The following is a 21,512-nucleotide window of genomic DNA, read 5'->3' as shown; positions in this document are numbered from 1 at the left end:
TCTTCCTATGTGCTTGGCAGAATCCTTGAAGTCTAGATTTAGTAGGTGCAAAATAATAGTCATCTTAAAAGTTGAAAATTCTATAATTTAGAACACTCTCAATTGACCAAGCCTGTAAAATGAAGCTTAACTGAGAAAAATGTGATATCCTTGATTTTGGCTCAAATAAATAAATAAAGCCCACTATAATGACAGAGGAAAGAACCATAGAAAAGGAATTGACAACTGTTGTGTCCAAAAGAATAAAAGTTGGCAGCAAAACTCAGGATCAGCCAATTGTATATCACCCTTGTTATAAATGAACTGAAATTGATGCATTCATTTAAGTGAACCAAACTCATAATGAAATGTACATGATATGCCAGGCTCACTGTGAAAATTTGTGTTTCTTCTGTTATTGTATGTTAAGAAAAATCATCATAATATGAACTGTGATCAGAAGACGGCATTCATTATGGGATATAATCTGGAAACCTGTAATATATAATGGATTATTAAATAAATTGGAAATGTATATGTAGGCTGGAGAAGAGAAAAATTGGAGGATATAATCGGCAGAGGGCGAATTTTGAGTGAGTCTGATGGGCATGGTAGTTTCACTGGGTAGCCAAGGCAGATCTTGAAACCTCAGTAGACTATTGGTAGCAGCTAAGGTCGTTCAAAACTAACTGCAGGCTGCTCTGCCACTGGAGAGTCCTAGGTGGAAGCTGAGCATGGCACAAAAGCTTCCTGCATTGGGTGGGCTCTTTCACAACCTGTTCCTTGACATCCAATCCAACACTGAGGTTCTCTAATCTTCTCCTCTCCAGGGATGCAGTGGAGTGTGGTGGCCAGTGGGAGAGTCAGTGCCACCCCCCAGCAACTTCTCCTCTGGTGGCTGCTCAGCCCAGTGACACTTAGACCCGGGGGACAGTGACCAAGAAGACAGCTGTGGCTCCAAGAGAGGGCCAGGTCCTAAGCTGCTGCGTGTGCCTGACTGCACCTGGCATTCACGTCACCAGAGGCCTTCCTCCTCGGCTGGTGCAGGCGCCCCTCGCACGCCAGGCTTTTCCTCCGAGATTCCAGCAGTTGGTGATTTGAGGGAGTCAGGGGACAGAAAGGCCTTGGTGCACTTTTCATTCTCCAACATTCCATCTTCCTGGAGTCTCCACTCTTGCTTGACAGTCTCTAGTATTCCTGACATGTTCCTCTCGCTGTGACTGTGTCTCAGTCTTGTTCCAAGCACTCTTGCTCACTGTGTCCTATCTCAATCATAGATGTTTCCAAATATGCCTTCTTTGCTGTATCTGCTCACAGAAAACACATCTTCCCTGTGCCTGTCTTGGACATAGTTGTGTTCCAAGTGCTCACATTTCTGGCTTGGTCACATCCGTCAGAGTCATGTCCAAACTACCTACTGTTCCTTCTTCGTCCTGTTCTGTCCCAGATGTTCACACTCTTTCCTCCCTGTGTCTGGGTCCAAACAAGCATCCTCTTGGCCAGCCCCTGTCTTGGTCACAGACTTCTACTTGCTCTTTCCTTTGTCCACTGTCAGTCTGTCTCTTCAGGACATGCTCCATTTATTTACCACAGAAGACACAGGAGTAGAGACTGTCCGTGGAACATGGTCTCTGCAGCAAGCCTGGAGTGAGCTGAAGACAGACGGTTTATCCTAGTGCGGGGGCCATGGGCCCATTTGCTCTGAGATGCTCATCCTTTTGTTGGGTTAGAACCGGACATCTCTTAGCGAGGCTAGGGCAGGGTGTCAACATTGTACATGTTTACTAAGAGACTTTGAGATCTTTCTGTGAGCTTGTGGTGAAGGCCACAGTACCAACTGAAAACCCTTGAACTGGGCTTATTCCTCCCACAGGAGGAAACTTTGGGAAGTTCTCACTATGTGACCTGGTCACCCTCATAGTTCCTCAGGTGGGGGAGCACAGAGCTCAGCAATGCTGGGAACACACACACACAAAAAAAACAATGTTTGACTTGAAGCCAGCGGATCTGATGCCAGCTCTGGCTCTGCTCCTGATAGGCTGTGAGATCTTAAACAATGTCCTTCCATCTCTGAACCTCACTTTCCACAGCTGCATCCCGAAGCTTGGACTAGGGTAGTAAGATTTCTTTCCATTTCTAGGATAACAGGAAACTGTTACAGCCATCTGCTACCTCGAAAAGCCATGGCCTGCCTGCCTGTTGGCTTTGTTCCAAAGGAACTACTATCCATTTGGGCCTCCTCAACCCCTGACCTTGTCCAATCAACCTGGTTGTCGTTCACGCATTGATGAGTCCGTGGCTCTTGCCACTGGCCTAGAGCAAAGGTCCCAAGGAGGGAGGGCCACTTCCAAGAGCTGCTGTAGAGCTTGAACATTCATTATGCCCATGGTCTGATAGCATCTCAGGATTATTTATCATACTCTTTCATACTGTCTTCTCTCTTGCTGCTCATGAAGCATCATTTATCATTTCCGTTGATGTTTACTCAAGTTCTAGAATGGAACTTGACAGGAAAGAGACTTGGAATGAAGAAGAGAAGATTCTGTGTCTTGTGAAGGCTGAGTTTTGTTGGGGAGAAAGCCACGCCTTAGGAAGGGAAGCCGCCTTGGAGCATGCACCCTCATTGACAGACCCCGACTGCTGCTGGGAAACTGTGCTCCCTGCCGAGCCACTCCTTGTGGAGCCTGGGACTCTGGGTCATCAGCGTAGCAGGGGATCTATTCTTCTCAAATGTGAAGACAGATTACTTAAGTTCTAACTTGCACCCTGACACTGTTGTGGGACCAGTCCCCTTTGATTTTCCAAGTCCCTGCTCTGGGGTCATCACCAGGCTCAGCAATCCCCCATCACTCAGAAGCAACCACCATTTTGAGGATAGTTTTTCTGTAATACAAAGAAGGGAGCATCAAGTTTTTGAGATCGCAGCTCTGGACCCAATGAAGAGACTCAAACAATCTGCCATGGCTGCCCATGCACCCTACGTACCTGCTGTCTCCGTGAGCACGCTGCTGAGGAGGGCTGTAGCATAGAAGTGGCAGGTGCACTGAATCAACGAATAACTGAGTGAATCAAACTAATTGCTGAACACCTCTGGCTTCAGGGGGAATGTCTTCTGCCTATTTCATAAAGTTGATGTGGAGATTCAAAAAAAAAAATCTTTGTGAATGCATTCTATGAATCATAAAATGGCATCCCACTGTGTTCTGGATGTTTTGAGTTACCGTGATTGTGCCTGAGCGCTCAAGGGCTGAGTTTATTTAGTTTAGAGAATGAACTTTTTATGTCAAAAATGATATGGGGGGTAGGAGGATGCTTTTTAAGTACCAATTCTTCCAAGTCTGCCCCTCCTCATTTGGTCACTCCAGGTTTCCCAAGAAACAAATTCTTAAACCACAAACACATTCATTTAAAGGGATTTTGTGGTTCTCCAAAGTAAAGGGGTAGATGGAGAAAATGGAAGATTATAGGCTAATTTGGGTAAGAATGAGCCTGATTTTTCATGTCATTTCAAAGTCATATCAACTTAAATCACATGCCTGCTTGTCATGAAAAAATATATGTATTTGAAGGAAAAACTACCTGGGCCATTGAAATCATTTCACTTTGTAAATTGAATATATATATACATATATATATATGAATTTTATTAAAAAAGAAAAAGCAAACATGGACTACACTATAAATGGCCAGCTGAAAAGAAGGTTGCATAAATGTCTACTAAGACACTGAATCAGATAACTTTTGACATTGTTCCTGTCTGTGTAAATGAGTGTTAATTATGGTTTAATGCTATTTTAGCAAACACCTTAATTTTGTTTACATTTTTAATAAAGCAGAGTAACAAATGGGACAACTTTGTACAGTTTATAATGCACTGAGTCCCCTTGTATAATCACTATACAAAATACATGTGGGCCATGATACAGATCATGGAACTTCATTTTACAATTTCAAAGGATTACAAACTTTGATAATGGTTGTATCTTTGGTTTTATGAGATTGCTACTTCTGTCTGTGATTATTTGTAGCAAAGGCTTTGAAGATACCGGGATCAATTCTAACTTCATTCCCATGGAAAGCTCCCTTGGCTTTATGATTGCCTATTTTTTGATGCAGTTCCCATGAATGTGTTCTTGGAAAAACAGGAACCTACACAGTTTTTTTTAATAGATAAATTCTATTTATTGATTAAGTTGATAAATGACATGTATTTATTTGAATGCATTCTGTACATGTTTCTATAACTTATATATTAAAGGAAAGTATAAGTCCTAAAGCTAATAACTGAATTTTGAAAATGCAATAAAATTCCAAAGTCGATTCCCATGTCTCAGAACTCTGGAGCTTCTCTGTTGTCCTAGGAGCTCAGTGCATTGCCCAGAAGCTTCATTTGAAGCAGAAGTATTTTGTCTCCAACATCAATTCCCTTCAAAACAAAGCCAGAGCTCGGGGCCTCCATTTGATATGATCCTACCTGCGCAGCTAACTCTGTGTCACTTTCTTCAAGTCTGCAAGCACTAAATCTGACCTCTCTGACAAGGTCACCCCATGAGCAGAAGATAGCAATTTCACCCAGTCACTCAGGACACAAATCACAAGAAGCCCTTCACTGCAGTGAAACGTTGTATACCTAGAGGTCTTGGCATGAGAGGTTTATTAAACATTTACCTCTGAACTGAAAGTGGGTTTTTCCCCCTTTAATTTCATGTTATGAACTGCCCAGGCGCCATATGACCAGATTATGTGTCAATGAAATCCAGATCCCTTCTCTTCTGACTGTGGGGCAATAGAGAGATCCCACCAAAAGTAGGGAGCAGAGAGCTTTTGAGGGCCTCTGTCTTCTTCCACTTAAAATGCAGGAAATAAGCAACAATTAAGTTTACAAGTCAGAATCCTTTCTTAAATCCCATTGCATAAGCAGTTCAAGCAGGATGGGGAAGAGTTAGGTCTGGATCTTCATCTCTGCTGGTTCAAACCATGCCCTGGAAGGAGCCTTCTTGGGATCCTAAAGCCTGGAACAGCTGGACCAGGAAATTTCCTCTAAAGGTCTGTGAGAGCACATGTCCCCTCCCCCCTCCCATTCTTAGTTTTTCTGAAACAGTGTTCATAACATTGCTGTGAACTGTTTTTTCCAGATGACAACCTTTACTTCAGAATCATTCTTCTCACTTAGTTAAGAAACCTTTTTCTCTATATATAGATCACCCTACCTCCTGAACCTTCCTCCCTAGAATGAAACTGGAGCCTTCACCATGTGCAAAAAGCACCTGCTGCATCCAAGCAGATTACAAGATCCTAGAAATGTCCTGCACAAGCTGTCTCCAGACCAACCTACCTTGAGAGACTGTCTTTCTCACTTTTCTTTCACATTGTCTCTCTTCACTTTGGAAGAGACATCCAAGGGAGAGAAACTAGCATTGACATTTCTATTTGTGCTATGGTTTTCATTCAACAGGTTTTTTTTTTTTTTTAACACAATATGCCAGGGTCTATTGCCAGAAGTCTGACAAAGTCTCCTCTGAAAGCTAGAAAATAAACAAGGAAACATGTACATCTGAATAAAGCAAGTTTAGATACTGACATATGCTTTAAAGAACATAAATAAATGTGGCTCAAGCGGTAGCGCGCTCGCCTGGCATGCGAACGGCGCTGGGTTTGATCCTCAGCACCACATACAAATGAAGATGTTGTGTCCAGCGAAAACTAAAAATTAATATTAAAAAATTTTCTCTCTCTTTAAAAAAAAAGAACATAAATAAAAAGTAGGGATCAGCAAGGGAATAATGGTGTACTTTCACGTGGAATAATCAGGGAAGAATTGAAGGAAGAAGTAAGCCCACTGACTGGGGACAAGACGGCATCTGTTATATATTTGATCTGGAGGAATATCATACTGGGCAAAGAGACAGCAAATGCAAATGCTCTGGGGGCAGGAATGAGCTTGAGGGGTGTTTGGTGCTCAGTGAAAGCAGGAAAATGGCAAGGGTTAGGATGAGAGAAGTAAACAAAGCCTGATCCTAGTTCACCAGTTATTTATGTGTGTCCAGCTTGTCCAGGTAGGAAATGGTTACACATTACATGGTTTAGCCCTATAAGGTAAGTATCCTTTTCCTATCACATGGATAAAGAAACCAAGCTGAACAGAGATGTTAACCTGGTATTTGCAGACACTCCCTGGAGCTGGAAATGGAAATGGAAATGGAAAGCAGATCCTGCCAGGTCAAGCCTTCAACCCCTCCATCACTTACTGAAACGTCATGGTCCACCTGTTCTCTCAGCATGAACTATCGTTAAAATGTATGGACTCTCTCCTTGTGCACTTCCCCCTTGCCTCCCTTTTCCTCTCCATGGAGTGTTGGCTGTCTGTCAACAAATACAGATAAATTTATAAAGAAGTTCTTCATTTATAAATAGGTTCTTCATTGGTTTTCAGTCAACTAATTCCAAATAGTATCTGATTGGAAGGGGAAAAAAAAACAAACTCTCAGCCAGCCAGAAAGTGGTTTCCTATTAAAACTATTGATCTTATCAGAAACAAGGGAAATTCAGCTTGGTTATATAATCAGGTTTTCTCTAGCGGGTCCTTATCTCCATTCTTACTGACATCATCCTTTCATGATTGACATGATCTTTCATCTTGACTTGGGCTTTAGGCTCTAAAATAAAACTTTTTAGAGTGTTCCATGACCCCATCAAAACTCCTCATGGACTCCTCATCACCTACCAGATTCTAAGCTCTCCATTTTTCTAAGTGTGGTGATGACAGTTTTGCCTCCACTTATTTCTCCTCATCTCTGCAAAGCAAGCAGTCTGCTCCGTGTTCCACATGCTTTCTCTGGCCTTTATTTTTACATTCAGGCTGCAGGTCCAGCTGTTCTTTCCACTGGGCACATGTCCCTTGGCATCTCTTACATGGTGCATCTCAAATGCCACTTATCCTTGAAGGCTTTTCTAGGCTCCAGGACAGCAGGGAGGTTTTGACCTATTCTAATCCCCAAATGCTTTATTCTTCTCTGACATTTTGGTATGCTTTTCAGTGCCTCTTCTTCATGATGCCTTTTCTGAGCTCCCCTACCAAATTTTGAGATCCTTGAGGAACGGCCACTTCTTATTGCATACCTTTATTTATTTTTTCCTCCTTAGTGCCCAACACTAGAATTTTATACACTGAAGCTACCTGGTAAATTCACTGAATTTATTTGTCTATAAGAATTCAAAGCTTTAAATTGTTAACAACATCTTCCCTGCATCATCCCACTTTATTCTCTCAGCCCCAAACTTCACTGTGGCCTGCTATTTAATACTCCACCCACTGCAAAAGCTGCAGTCTTCTGATAAGAGGAAAATCTTTCTGTGACAAATTTTTAATAAAATCAAGATGTTTATCATAGTTCTTGCAAGTAGAAAAAGGATTAGAGTTTGAAAATACCATTACTTCCCTGCTTTATTGCAAGTTTCTTTTCTGGTCCATGTCTGTCTATTGAAAACGAACTTAAGCTTAGAGGTTTGTATTTTTAGAATGCAGTGATGAATCAGACTGAAATTGTGTGGGTTATTTGACATTATATAATCCTAGAGGACACTGGCCACCATTTTACCACCGATGGCATTTGTTAAATGACATAGAGTGAACAAAAGGTGAATTAGGTCATGAATGTGGCCATCCATGACTAGGTTACTCAGGCTAGGATATACTAGAGAATCTTCAAAAGATGTCAGAAATGTCTACCTCCCCCCAGCATCCTTACTAAATTTCCTTATGTCAGGGCACAACCTTGCCCATTCTAACTTCAGTTTTGCCATCTATAAATTGAGATATTTTCTCTAGTTAAGAACTTGGACTTTGGCAACTTTTAGCATTAGCTAGACATAGACTGACATCCAGGCTTTACTAGTTACTGGTTGTGTGACTGCAGCCAATTTTCATAAATCTTTAAACTTCAATTTCTTTTTTTCTTTTTTCTTTTTCTTTCTTTCTTTTTTTTCAGAAGAAACACAGTGGTTTAAAGCAGATAAAGAAGGGCACACAGTCTCTGGCACACAGTAAGCTTTCACTGAAGTGTAGCGGTTGCTATTGTTACTCTGGATTCTGTGACATTCAAAATGCATAAACAGCATGTCGAGTCATATGGTGAGGGTATTGAGAAACCAGGAGCAGGGAAGTGGTAGAAATTGCAGACGGTGATGGTTTCTATGCCAGGTATCTAATCTGACAAAGTGCAGGCCGAGAAGACAATAAAGAAGACGGAGATGTTAAGGGATGCAGTTATGGAGTCTGAGAAGGATACACAGAAGGATACCCTGGATGGAAAATGAAGTCTAGCTGTCATTCAGTGCCTTGTTACAGAGAGTCTAAGAAAATGTCTCATGATCTTCTCCAATTCACATGCCTTTTTCTTATAGGTAACAGTCATGCCTCATGTTCTAGGAAGGTAAAAGAATGAGACTTTATTGAACATCACAGAAATGTCAGTACTGCATAGACACTTTACATATCTAATAATATTTAATTTTTCAAAAAAAGTATCAACTGGATTGAATTCCAGCTTTCCAACTTGTTAGTTGTATTTCTTTGGGCAACTTAATTAATTTCTCTGAGCTTTAGTTCCTTCGTAAAAATTAATAAAAACAGAGATAGTTAATAGTACCTAACTCATGAGGTTGTAAAATAAAATTACATATATGTGTATGTGTGTGTATTATATGTGTGTGTGTGTATATATATATATATATATATATATATATATATATATATATATAATTGCAATTAGAATGTTGCCAGTCAAAAATAGATAGTTTCCATTATGCTTTTTATTAGTAATTTTACATAACTCCCATTTATGGAAAAGTTAAATGAGGTTTAATGAGACAAAGTTTCTGACCAGAGATTATACAAATAATAATAAGCAGAGCCAGGACACAAACCTAGTTTTGCCTGTCCTTAGAATCCACACTTATTTTCCCATATGTCTAGAAGGTGAGAGACAGAAGCAATAGAATCAACCTTAAAGACATATTACCTTTCCCAAGCTTAACATTTTGTAATATGAATAACTGTCTAGCAGCTTCTTAGACAAATAGCCATTTAAATTGATCCAGAGCCTTGAATGAAAGGAAAGCATTGTCTATATTGTTTAGAAACTCTGTTGAGATTGGATAATTTCATTCTAATTGAATCTTTCTTAGTACAAGTGTCACTTATGTCACTTATATCATTTAGCCTTGGTCCCCTGAATTAGCATGATAGTCATCAGTATATGATCTCCTGTCAACAGTGTCCAATCAGGGCCCATGTGCCATTGCTTAATAATGGAATTCTTAGCAAGAACACACACCCATCCTCCACACCACATTCTTTCTCCAGAGCCTTACAGCAGTCTCTCTTAATCATCTTCAGGAACTTACCACAGGGTACACTGTGAGTCATCAGTAAGTTTTATAAAAGGGAGCTCAATCAGGGTTTCATAATTTTGAGTGGAAAGCTTATAGACGGCCGAGCTAGTGAGACCCCTTGTCACAGCCAGATAGAGCATGGGCAGTTTGGGGGGTATGAGTCAGCGGAAGGGACCAGGAATGAGAAGTCTTATCAAGGACACCCTGATTACTACCTCTCCTTTCCTGAACACAAAGCCTCTGGAAACACTGAGCTTGTAAAGCTAAAAGGGCAAAATCATTCTAGAATTCTGCCTCATCTAATAGTAGCCCTCTCAATAGAAAGCAGTCTGTTTATTCACTAATTTCCTGGCATTTCATTGCTATTCTGATCTTCCTGTTTCAGCTGATTGTTTTACTGTGGTTGCCTGACTAATGGAAAAAAAATATGGATTCTGATTCCACCTTGCATTTTGCACTCACCAGTTGGGTGGATGCTGGCAAGCCACTTATCTTTCTGATCTTGAACTTCTCGTGAAATAAGTGCCCTAGATTACCAAATTGTATTCATTTATTTCACCAAATTTTATTTGTTCCCCTGATAAATGTTTTGTACTGTTAAAGGAGAGATACATAAATCAGTTTTGTCCAATGACCTTTGATGATTTCCAAGTTAATGGGAGTGAGAGAAGAGCTACAGTCACAAAAACCAAAAGCCAAGCAAGAAGTGTTGGGTCCAGTGAGGTTAATTGAGACATTATATTCTAACAGGTGTGAGACTGGACAACAAATCTAAAATATGACTATTTTATTCTTGTTTTTCTAATGTTTCAGGTGGGAATGTAAGGAATAATTGTTACCAATTTCATTGTTATGTTTATCTTCATTTAAATAAATTTTTGTTAAATTCCTACTGTTCAGTAGGCATTGCTTGTTATGGCTGTCTCTGTGGGACTGATTTTGGAGCTAAAGATAAGATGGAAGAAATTTTCCACTTCTGTTTTCTTTGGTTGCCTTTATGACTGGGTTTCCTGAGTGTGGGTTGCCGCATCCAGCCTAATCTGATGTAATTAGCTAGATGGATATCAGACCCAGAAAGCCATGCCAGGAGTAGAACTGTTGAGCTACTCTGGGACACCAGGCAGATATCCTGAGGATAAAACAGAGCTCCACACTGACAGAAACATATAGAAAACCTAGTGCCAATCACTATACCCCAACAACTTACATCTTTCCCCTTTTCTTGTCAGGTGTAAACTACATAGAAACAAGATTGCTATAGCAATAATAATATCTAAGGCCTTCATAAAACCTTTGGAATGCTTATGAAATAGTTGGCATTTCTCTAAAATTCTTCACATGTGCATAAAAAAGTTTAAACACATTTCCAAGTTTTCACTTATCTCAAGGTTAAATAAAAATATGAGACTTTATTGGTGAGTACAACAATGTTAATTTATGATGAAATCACAAAGTTCTTTCTATTGTCATTCCTCTGGTTAGTGATATATCTATTTCAAAGTCATAAGTAGAGTCTTTAGTGCCACTTTCATTAACTGAATTATTATTTATAAAGATGATATTTTTTCACATTAATATTTTTCCAATACTTCTACACAAACTATCTCATAAGTTGCTTTCTTTTTTTTTTAAAAAAAGGTTCCCTTTAAACTAGATTAAGGAATGAATCATTATCTTCATTTATATCCTCAAACACTAAGTCCAGAAGTTCTGAGCAAATGATTGAGATCTTGAAGAATGACTTAGTCCAATCAGAAATCAGAATTATTTCACTCAATAGGGATGTATCTATTGTATGCCTGCTTCCTGTCAAGCACTATGCTAGGATTTGGGATTGCTGAATTTCAGCCTGTTGTTTTGTCCTAAGGTCTATTCCAAGAGGGAAAAGCATATTCTGTTTGTAAATTGTCTGAGGTGAGTAGTCCCTAACCGCATGATCATATCTTATATGTTAACAGCATACCTGGAGACAGTGTAGTGTGCACTGACACAATTCCTGAGAGCACACACACTGGAATTAGAATTTTGATCTCAGCACTTCCTGAATGAGCTAAGGCAAGTTACTGAAGCTCTTGATCTTTAGTTTCTTCGTCTGTAAAACTGAAATTATTTCTAGAGCAACCATTGGCAAACTGCAGAACTGTGGGCCAAGTCAGCCATCAGCCATCATTGGGGGTGAACTCCAAGCTAAAAATGGCTTTTACATTCGTAAAGAAGTGTAAAAACAAGTAACAACAATGATGACAACAACAAAACAGACAACAGGAAAAAAAAAAAAGGGAGTTCAGGAGTGTTTGTGGCCCGATATCTATTTCCCCATAGCAAAAGTTGGGCAAATCCTGTTCTAGATTCAGAATGCCTGTATGTGAGTCCTGCATGTGGCCTTTCAGCAGCTTGATTGTGGACAAATTATTTAACTTCCATATCTACTTTTCCCCATCTGTAATTTGGAAATGATAATGGTACTCATTTCACATGATGTAAGGTTGCAAATGTTGATAAGCTTTAATGCATAGACTGGAGACTAATATATGGGCAAACATGTAAGAAACGTTGGCTGTTCTGATTAATATCATCTCTACATCATCATCAAATCCTCAAAAGTTATTTGAGTAGTGAGACAGTACACATGGAACACCTGTATGATCACAGGCATTCAATAATTATCAGCTGTCAGTATTGTCATCACCATCACCATTATCTTCATCATAGTTTTCAAAGCTCTTCATATACATCATCTTGTTAGAAGCTCCCAACAGCCTAGTGGTTGGTGTTATGATCTCTCTCTAATAAATGAAAAACTGTGAAGCTTGGAGAAATAGAGATAGACGTGGCAACACAAAGAGAGCATGTGGACCTACACCAGAGATTTTGCATCCCAGATCAGTGAGTTCTCTTCCCCCACCACCCTGAGTTTCCACCAAAATATCTGAGGATCTGTTGTTTGTTAGTTTTCTCCAAATGATACGCTTTGAGTCATGGGAGCCTGAGGAGGAGGCAAACATGACCACGTTCATTCCTCCCTAGTTGTGCTTGGCAGACAGGAAGCTGGGGTAATTGAATTCCAGCCATTTGGTCTCAGGATTGCATTTGTAACTAGCCAACTGCTGATGACCAAACTTAATGGAAAAAGCCCTGACCAAACAAACACAAACCCCCAGGAGGAACTCTCTGTTTATGCTGCAATGAGGGATTAACCAAAGGCAGCCAGTGCTTTCCAATGGACCCTGTCCAGGGCAGAGCTGACATCCGAATGTGCCAAATCTCAACCTGCCACTGGGGACAAACAGAGGCACCTGGAGTTAAGGAGTGTTTGGTTGAAGAGCCAGGACATTTCTGACAACAGAATGGATGTGATTAGATCAGAACTAATTTTTATTTGGTTTGGGCCAAAGACAATGGCAAGGCTCATTTAAGCAGGGTGCCCTCAGAGTGATATTTGTAGAGAGTGTTAACAGCACAGTGGTTAAGCATCAGAGTGAGCTGATGACTATAACAGTAGGTAACATTTCAAAGTTAGCTCATAAAAGGTGTCATTATACCTATGTGTCACCCTGTCATTTCATGTAGTACTTACGCCAGCTTTAGCTCATCTGTTTTTTGGTTTTTTTTTTTTTTTTTTTTTTTTTTGGTTTTCTTTAAGGCAGTGGACTCGAATATGCTCCATTTCTAAGCAGTATGTAAATTTGTGTTTTATGGTAAAGATGCTGCAAAAATAATAAAAATTACCCTTAAGAAGCTTTATTATTGTTTCTGACACATTGAGTGGACTAAATGAGACACATTCTGAAGACAGGGACTTAGCATGCTCAGGTAAGCAAATAACATCTGCCTGTGATGGTGCAATAAGTTTTCATCAGAAATAGCTCTGGGACTTACTCTCCAACTGTTGTCCAGGAGATAGAGCTCTCAGTCTGAAGAAGAAGATGAGATGACCTCCTTGCCCAGGGAGACACACCTACAGGTCCCTATGGTAGCCAGATATAGTCCTTTCTTCTCAGGTGATGGAAAATCAGCTTCACAATTGTGGATAAGATACTTTTAAGTAGCAAAGCTATCCTCAAGGGTAAAGGGCATGGAGTAAAGAGGGAAGGTCAGGGTCCTTAGAATGTCAAAGCAGGTCCAGGAGTGGAGCAACTGGAGCACCCTGAGCTATTACTTCGGGGCTCTCGCTCTCTGCATGTCCCTTCCCTCTGTCTGCCATGTAAGTCTTGGCTTTGAGTTTTTCAGCACCCACCACCAGGCAGTTGGCTAAGCACCAACCAATCCCTGGCCATATCACATCACCAGCCAAATGGCAGCCAAGCTGCTGCTTCTGATGCTTCTTCCTGCTTCTTCCTATCTCAGCTCTGTGCCAGGCTGACAGGCTAAGACTCTGCCTATACCAAACAAGCCTCAAGAAAGGGCTGGGGTTGTAGCTCAGTGGTGGAGTACTTGCCTACCTAGTGAGGCACTGGATTCGATCCTCAGCTGCCGGAAGTCATCCATGAACTGCATGAACCAAATCAACATGGAAGCCATTGGGTAGGAAAGTCTGGTATATGGGCACTCCAAGGTACTCCTGCTGGTTTGAGATGCCCATAAAATGTGATATTCTACCTAACTCTGCCAGGTTCAGCACTGCACTAGAGTTAGGGTGCTCTGCCAGAGCCACATAGCCACAAAGCCTCTCAGAGATGGGTGTGGCTTACCAAGATGCCAATCAACCTGTTGACTGCAAGACACCATGAAGCAAGCATCTACTTGCTGAAATCTCATCCCTGCCTTTGATGTACTCTCCCTTAAATAAAGGACTGCAGCCATTTTCTAGTCATTCAGTATCAGCTCCTATGTGGTCTGGATCTATCAGGTGCTCCACTTCCTTTAAACCTAATTTCTGGCCCTGTCTCTTATTTATTTACTAAATATTTCAGAATTTCGTTTTCTCGGGTGGCTCACAACCTTCTGAGCAGGGAACTACTTTGGAAGGGTGCTGGCCATCCCACAATAATCAGCATCATATAAAAGTAAATAAAATAAAAATATTGTATCAATCTACAATTTAAAAACAAAATGGGATGTGGCTCAGTGGTAAAGGGCCCCTGGGTTCAATCTCCAGGGGGGAAAAAAAAGAAAGGTAAGATTAGCTAGCTCACACAGGCTAGCATGGTCATTTGAAGTATTTTTGATTGTGTGGGTAGGAAGAGGGGAGGCTGAAACTTCATTTGTGTTCAAACTTTGAAAATATCAACCTCATGGTATTGTGTTGAGGAGAGAATAAATTAATGATGATAAAGGCTTTTGTAAGATCAAAATTTTCACACAGATGTTAAGTGACAATCTCTTTTTGAGAACTTTTACATGCTCACTCGAGCCAGTGAAAATGTAAGCAGCCAGAGATTGCAGTAAAACTCTGCAAATTCAGGAAGATTGTCGTAGACTGTAAGGGGTGTTACAAAAATGGTACTGCTTCCCCAAATCAAAAATTTTATATTATAGTAATATTTAAATTTCATCTTTACGTAAAAAAAAAAAACATTTATCAGCATCACATCCCCTTCTGTGGTTTCATAAGAAAATTTTCTTTTTTGCCAGAATTTGCTCAAGACTTTCATATATATTACTCTGGAAAGTTTAGTCATTTGGCTTTTAAGGTTATATCCAAGAAAAATAATATTGTTACTTAAGTTGAAAAGAAAATATGGGAATGAATTAAATTATAAAATTTGCTGAATTTTTAAATTATTATTAAGCTCTAATAAAACAATAACATATAAAATATAACATATGCCAAATATTAGTGATTTATAATGGTTTCTAGTAATATCATCCCACGTGTAACCTGAGCCCCATATGAATACTCCAATCCCCAGCTGTAGGGAGTCCAGAGCAGGGTTTCAGCATCGTGCACCGAAACTCAAGGCTCCTGATATGTAAGTGACTGGGTTCTTATTGCCTAGAAGTTGATTTTCAGAAAAGCATGTTGAGCAAACAGTCACTCAGAAGGTAAAATCCTTAGCTGATTATTTATAGTCATTGGAAGTTTCTGAATTTCTCCAATTTTCTAATGATTACATATAATTATTAAATTGAAAAATTCCATAAAGGAGTGTTCAGATGGTACCCTTAGGCATCTTTGTTAGTTAAGGCTACCAAAGCTAAGCTAAAGACAGCCTATTTAAAGACCAGAGAGAACCAGAAGAAAACAAGCAGAGTTCAAACCACCAATTCATCAGGCATGAAATTCACTTAAAGTCTGACTGAAATAACATGAGCTGATTTTTATGAGCACTCTTGGCACAACACAGCATGTCCACAATGAACACATCTTGCTTCACCTACTAGTCACCATAACTCCCTGAGGGAAGTCCCATTATTACCTCTGGGGGGTGGATGTGGAAATTGAGCCATGGGAGGTCTAAGGCATGGTCTAAGGCATAGGTACTAAGGAATGGAACTGAGATTAGAATTCTGGACATTTGACTCTCAAACACCATTCCTCAGCTAACGGTCAGTGAAATCCTTCACTGTGCTGGATGAATAAGTCATGGCTTCTTTCTCCCAGAGGTGTGTAATTTATCTGGAAACACGCTATTTAAATGAATGTACAGTGGCATTTAACAAGCTACAGCAAGGGCTGTTACAAGGCAGTTTATATTGTCAAATGAATCACAAAAGCAGAAAATACTATGTTTATTCAAGAGAGGAAAAGGGAATATCATAATAGACGATCAGAAATGATCACACGTGGGCCTGGGGTTGTCGCTCGGTGATAGAGCACTTGCCTTGCGTGTGTAGGGCACTGAGTTCTATCCTTAGCACCACATATAAATTAATAAAATTATTGTATCCATTTACAAATAAAAAAAAATTTTTAAATTAATTTATGACTACATGCAGGTTTCAACTGTATTTTCAAAGATTTTTCAGCGTAGACATATCATAGAAGATTGGGTAAAGAGGATGAAAACAGGAGGCTAAGATTCTATATTTGGTCAACTAAGGTAGTAACCTATAAATGCCCCAAGTTGTTACAAGACTAATATGAGATAATGTCTGAAAAAAATTTTTTTATACATACAGTGTGGCATAACTATTGTGCCATACTTACTACCCTTTCCTTCCCTTAAAAGCACTTTAAGAATATTGGAATGCTCACTTAAACTGAGATCACATGTCTACTAACCTCCTTGTTTCTCTCTTTTTTTTTTCTTTTTCTCTCTCTTTTTTTTTTTTTCTCAAATCCTGCTTGGCTCTCCCTCATCTGTGGCTGCTTTCTGTTTCAAGTCAAAGTGGCTGTTCCTCTGTCTCCAGCTTCTTCCTGCTCTTCTGCAATAGACCAGTTCCTGTTTAACCCTGAACGTGCTCTGTAAGTCTGTCCCTGTCTGTACTGTGAGTCTGTCCATCTCTATCCATTCATTTCTTCATGCAAAATAACCATCCTTCATGTTCATTCTCCTGTCCTCACTGGGTGAGGGTGAGTGTGCACCTGGAAACAGAAGCCTCATGGTCATTGGCAGAGACCATGTTTTTTCTGGACCTTAATTGCTGTTGACTTGACAGCCAAAGATTCATATGGTCTGGGAGATTTGCTTTATCTCTCAATTTCATAATGATGTTTTTGGCTTCTCCCCTTATCTGGGAGCAGAGCCTTCTTGAGTGTGATGGAAGATGAGCACTGGGATGCACTTAATTTACCCAGTGTAATCGTGGTCCCTTATCTAGACTATCATTCATGTCCCAATTTGCCTTTTATTCCCTTCCCATTTCCTAAACAAATGATTGTAACTAAACCAAAGTACTTTAAAACATGTTTTTGAAAAATAGACTTTTTAGTTTGTATTTTTTAAAAACCATAATGGAATATAGCTCACTTCAACTAGGATGACTGAAATTTTTATTTTATTTTTTTATTTATTCTTTTCCGATATACTTGTCAATAGATTATATTTTGACATATCATACATACATGGAGTATAATTTCCCATTCTGTGGTTGTACATGATGTAAAGTTACACTGGTCATGTATTCATATGTGAACATGGGAAAGTTATATCTGATTCATTCTACTTTCTTTCCTATTCCCATTCCTGCTCCCTTCATTGGATTAGACTTTGGTTTTTAAAGCAGTTTTAGAGTCCAAGAAAAATGGAGAGGAAGGTACAGAGATTTCCCGTATACTCCCTGCCTGCAACATGCATAGCCTCCCTCATTATTAATATCCCCCACCAGAGTGTAAATTTATTATAACTTATTATTTATTATAACCCATATGGACACCTCAGTATCACCCAAAATCCATAGTGTTCATTAGGGGCTTTTGGTGTTGGACATTCTATGCATTTGACAAATTCATAGTGACATATGTCTACCATTATAGTCTCAAACAGAATATTTTCTATCATTTTAGTATGTTATAGAATAATTACATTGCCCTAAAAATCCTCTATGCTCTGCCAATATATTTGCTTCTTCTTTCCCCCCCTAACTCCTTTCAACTACTGATATTTTTATTGTCCCCATAGTTTTTCTTTATCTAGAATTTCTTATAGTTGGAATAATACAATATATAGCTTTTTATTTTACAAATTGGCTACTTTCACTTAGCAATATGCATTTATGTTTTCTTTTTTTAGTGTGTCTGCATTGCATTACCCATTTTTAATCTCTTATTGATTTTATTACTTTTTAAAATATACAACAGCAGTGGAATGCATTACAATTCTTATTACCCATATAGAGCACAATTTTTTGTATCTGTATATAAAGTATGTTCATGCCAATTTATGCCTTTATACATGTACTTTTTTTGCATTACAATTCTTAATCACATATAAACCACAATTTTTCATATCTCTGTTTGTATATAAAGTATGTTGACACCCAATTCAAGTCTTCATACACGTACTTTGCATAATTTTCTCTGTATTTTTTCATGAATCAATAGCACACTTCTTTTGGGCACTCAATAATATTGTGTGGTGAGATGCACTACAGTTTATTTATCCACTCTCCTGCTGAAGGACATGTTGGTTGCTTCTAAGCTTGGGCAATTATGAATAAATCTGCTATAAATATCCATGTGGAGATTTTTGTGTTGACATTGAGTTTTCAATCCTTTGGATAAATATCAAGGAGTTCAATTGCTGTGTTATATGGTAAGGGTATGTTTACTTTTATAAGAAACTTCTACAATGTGTTCCAAAGTGACTGTTCCATTTTGCACCCCAACCAGCAATGCCTGACTTGCTGATGCTTTCCATCCTGGTCAGCACTTGATGATGTCAGTATTATGAATTTTGGCCATTCTAATAAGTGTATAATGGTATTATCTCATTGTTGCTTTAATTTGCATTTCCTTAATGACATGTGGAACATCTTTTCAAATGCTTATTTGTCTTCTGTATATCTTATTTAATGAAATATCTGTTAAGACCTTTGCTCTATTTTAAAATCACGTTGATTTTAAAATTTCTGATTATTGAGCTTTAAGAGCTTTTTGTATTCTTGGGACAACAGCCTTTATTAGATATGTCTTTTGCAAATGTCTTCTCCTAGTCTCTGTCTTATATTTTCATTCTCTTGGCAGTATCATTTGCAAAGCATGAATGTTTACATTTAGTAGATCCAGCTTATCAATTATTTTTTTCATAGACTGTGCCTTTGGTATCTAAAAAGTCAACACCAAAATCTATATTTTCTCCTATAATATCTCCTAGTAATTTTCAGTTTTGAATTTTACATTTAGGCCTATGATCTACTTTGAGTTAATTTTTGAGAAGGATGTAATGTGTTTCTAGATCCTTCTGCATGGGAATGTCTAGTTGTTTGAACATTCTTTGTGGACAGGACTATCACTTTCCCACTGTATTGCCTTTCTTCTTTTGTCAAAAAGCAGCTGATTGCATTTATGTGGGTCTGTTTCCTGGGCTCCATATTCTATTCCATTGGTCTATGGGCTGTTTTTGTCCATTACCACACACTGTCTTGTTTACTGTGGGTTGCTAGTAGGGCTTAGGTGGTGTTAGTCCTCTCTTTTTGTTCTTCAATACTGAGTTGGCTACTCTGGGTTTTTGCCTCTCCCTATAATTTTTAGAATCAGTTTCTACCTACCAACAGAATAACTTGCTGAGATTTTGATTGTGATTTTGATCAATCTGTACATAAAGTTGGGACATGCTGATATCTTGGCAATATTGGACCTATTGGTATGGAATATACCTCCATTTATATAGTTCTTCCTTAATGTATTTCCTCATAGTTTTATAGTTTCCTCATATAGATCTTACAAGTTTTGTTAGGTTTATACCAAAGCACTGCATTTTGGTATATAATATTCCATTGTGCCACATTTTTTGAAGGGTACTTACTTATAATGTAAGTAGCAATATATTTGTAGTTTCAAATTCTACTTGTTAATTGCTAGCGCATAGAAAAATCCCTAACTTTTATATATTAACCTCATATTCTGCTGACTTGATATAATTGCTTACTAGTTTAGAAGTTTTTTTGTAGATTCATTTTTCATTTTTGACATAAATAATTATTATATCATCTGTAAAGAAAGTTTTATTTATTCTTTCTTAGTCTGTATAATTTCTGTTTCCTCTTGTGTTATTGCAATCACTATAACTTCCAATAGGATGTTGAAAAGAAGTGATAACTATCACTTTCCCACTGTATTACCTCATTGTTGCTTTAATTTTCATTGTTCCTGATCTCAGTGGGAAAGCTTTCATTTCTCACCAGTCAATATGGTGTTAGTTGAAGATTTTTAATAGATGTTCTTTATCAAATTGAAAAAAGTTCCTATCTATTCTTAGTTTACTTAAAGTTTTTTTTGGAGGGCCTAGCCAGAATAATTTATTTTTTATTTACTTCCTAATTGATTTTATTTTTTAAATACATGTCTGCAGAACACATTATAATACTTATTATACATATAGAGCACAATTTTTCATATCTCTGTATATAAAGTATATTCACACCAATTCATGTCTTCATAAATGTACTTTGGATAATGATGTCCAATCATATTCAACCATCATTTCTTACCTCATTCCCCCTCCCTTCCCCTCCCACCTCTCTGCTCTATCTAGAGTTCATCTGTTCCTCCCATGCTCCCCCTCCCTATCCCACTATGAGTCAGTTATCTTATATCAGAGAAAACATTTGGCATTTGGATTTTTGGGATTGGCTAACTTCACTTAGCATTATCTTCTCCAACTCCATCCATTTACCTGCAAATGCCATGATTTTATTCTCTTTTATCACTGAGTAATTTTCCATTGTGCCACATTTTTTAATCCATTCATCCACTGAAGGGCATCTAGGTTGGTTCCACAGTTTAGTTATTGTGAATTGTGCTGCTATAAACATTGATGTGGCTGTGTCCCTGTAGTATGCTGATTTTAAGTCCTTTGATAGACCGAGGAGAGGGACAGCTGGGTCAAATAGTGGTTCCATTTCCAATTTTTCAAGAAATCTCCATACTGCTTTCCATATTGGTTGCACCAATTTGCAGTCCCACCAGCAGTGTATGAGTGTACTTTTCCCCCCACATCCTTGCCAACACTTATTGCTGTTTTTATGCATAATAGCTGCCATTCTGACCAGAGAGAGATGAAATCTTAGAGTAGTTTTGATTTGCATTTCTCTAATTGCTAGTGATGATGAACATTTTGTCATGTATTTGTTGAGTGATTGTATATATCCTCTTCTGAGAAGTATCTGTTCAGGTCCTCGGTCCATTTATTGATTGGGTTATTTGGTTTTTTGGTGTTTAGCTTTTTGAGTTCTTTATATACCCTAGAGATAAGTGATCTATCTGATGTGTGAGGGGTAAAAACTTGCTCCCAAGATGTAGGCTGTCTGTTCACCTCACAGATTGTTTCTTTTTCTGAGAAGAAACTTTTTAGCTTGAGTCCATCCCATTTTTGATTCTTGGTTTTAATTCTTGCACTATAGGAGTCTTATTAAGGAAGTTGAGGCCTAATCCAACATGATGAAGATTAGAGCCTACTTTTTCTTTTTTAGATTCAGAGTCTCTGGTTTAATTCCTATGTCCTTGATCCACTTTGACTTGAGTTTTGTGAATGGTGAAAGACAGAGGTTTAATTTCATTTTGTTGCATATGGATTTCCAGTTTTCCCAGCACCATT

General features: G+C 38.6%; 1 protein-coding gene across 5 annotated transcripts in view; it reads left to right on the top strand.

The window, feature by feature from the left end:
* Htr4 (5-hydroxytryptamine receptor 4) overlaps positions 1 to 21,512 on the top strand; it is a 179,959-nt gene that overhangs the window by 137,605 nt on the left and 20,842 nt on the right. For 3 of the 5 annotated variants that reach the window (XM_078047437.1, XM_078047434.1, XM_078047440.1), the window contains exon 7: positions 810 to 4,299. The exons of 1 other annotated variant lie outside the window; for it this stretch is intronic. In XM_078047437.1, coding sequence (XP_077903563.1) covers positions 810 to 900 — 91 coding nt within the window. In that variant the 3' untranslated portion in view covers positions 901 to 4,299. Of the gene's footprint in view, positions 1 to 809; positions 4,300 to 16,638; positions 16,721 to 21,512 lie in introns of those variants that run through there. One more of the 5 variants, XM_078047454.1, reaches the window with a different exon arrangement.

The sequence above is a fragment of the Ictidomys tridecemlineatus genome, chromosome 1, assembly GCF_052094955.1.
Source record: "Ictidomys tridecemlineatus isolate mIctTri1 chromosome 1, mIctTri1.hap1, whole genome shotgun sequence".
In the NCBI taxonomy this organism is placed as follows: Eukaryota; Metazoa; Chordata; class Mammalia; order Rodentia; family Sciuridae; genus Ictidomys; species Ictidomys tridecemlineatus.
The sequence above is the reverse complement of the archived record's forward strand: the minus strand, read 5'-3'. Positions and strand labels throughout refer to the sequence as shown.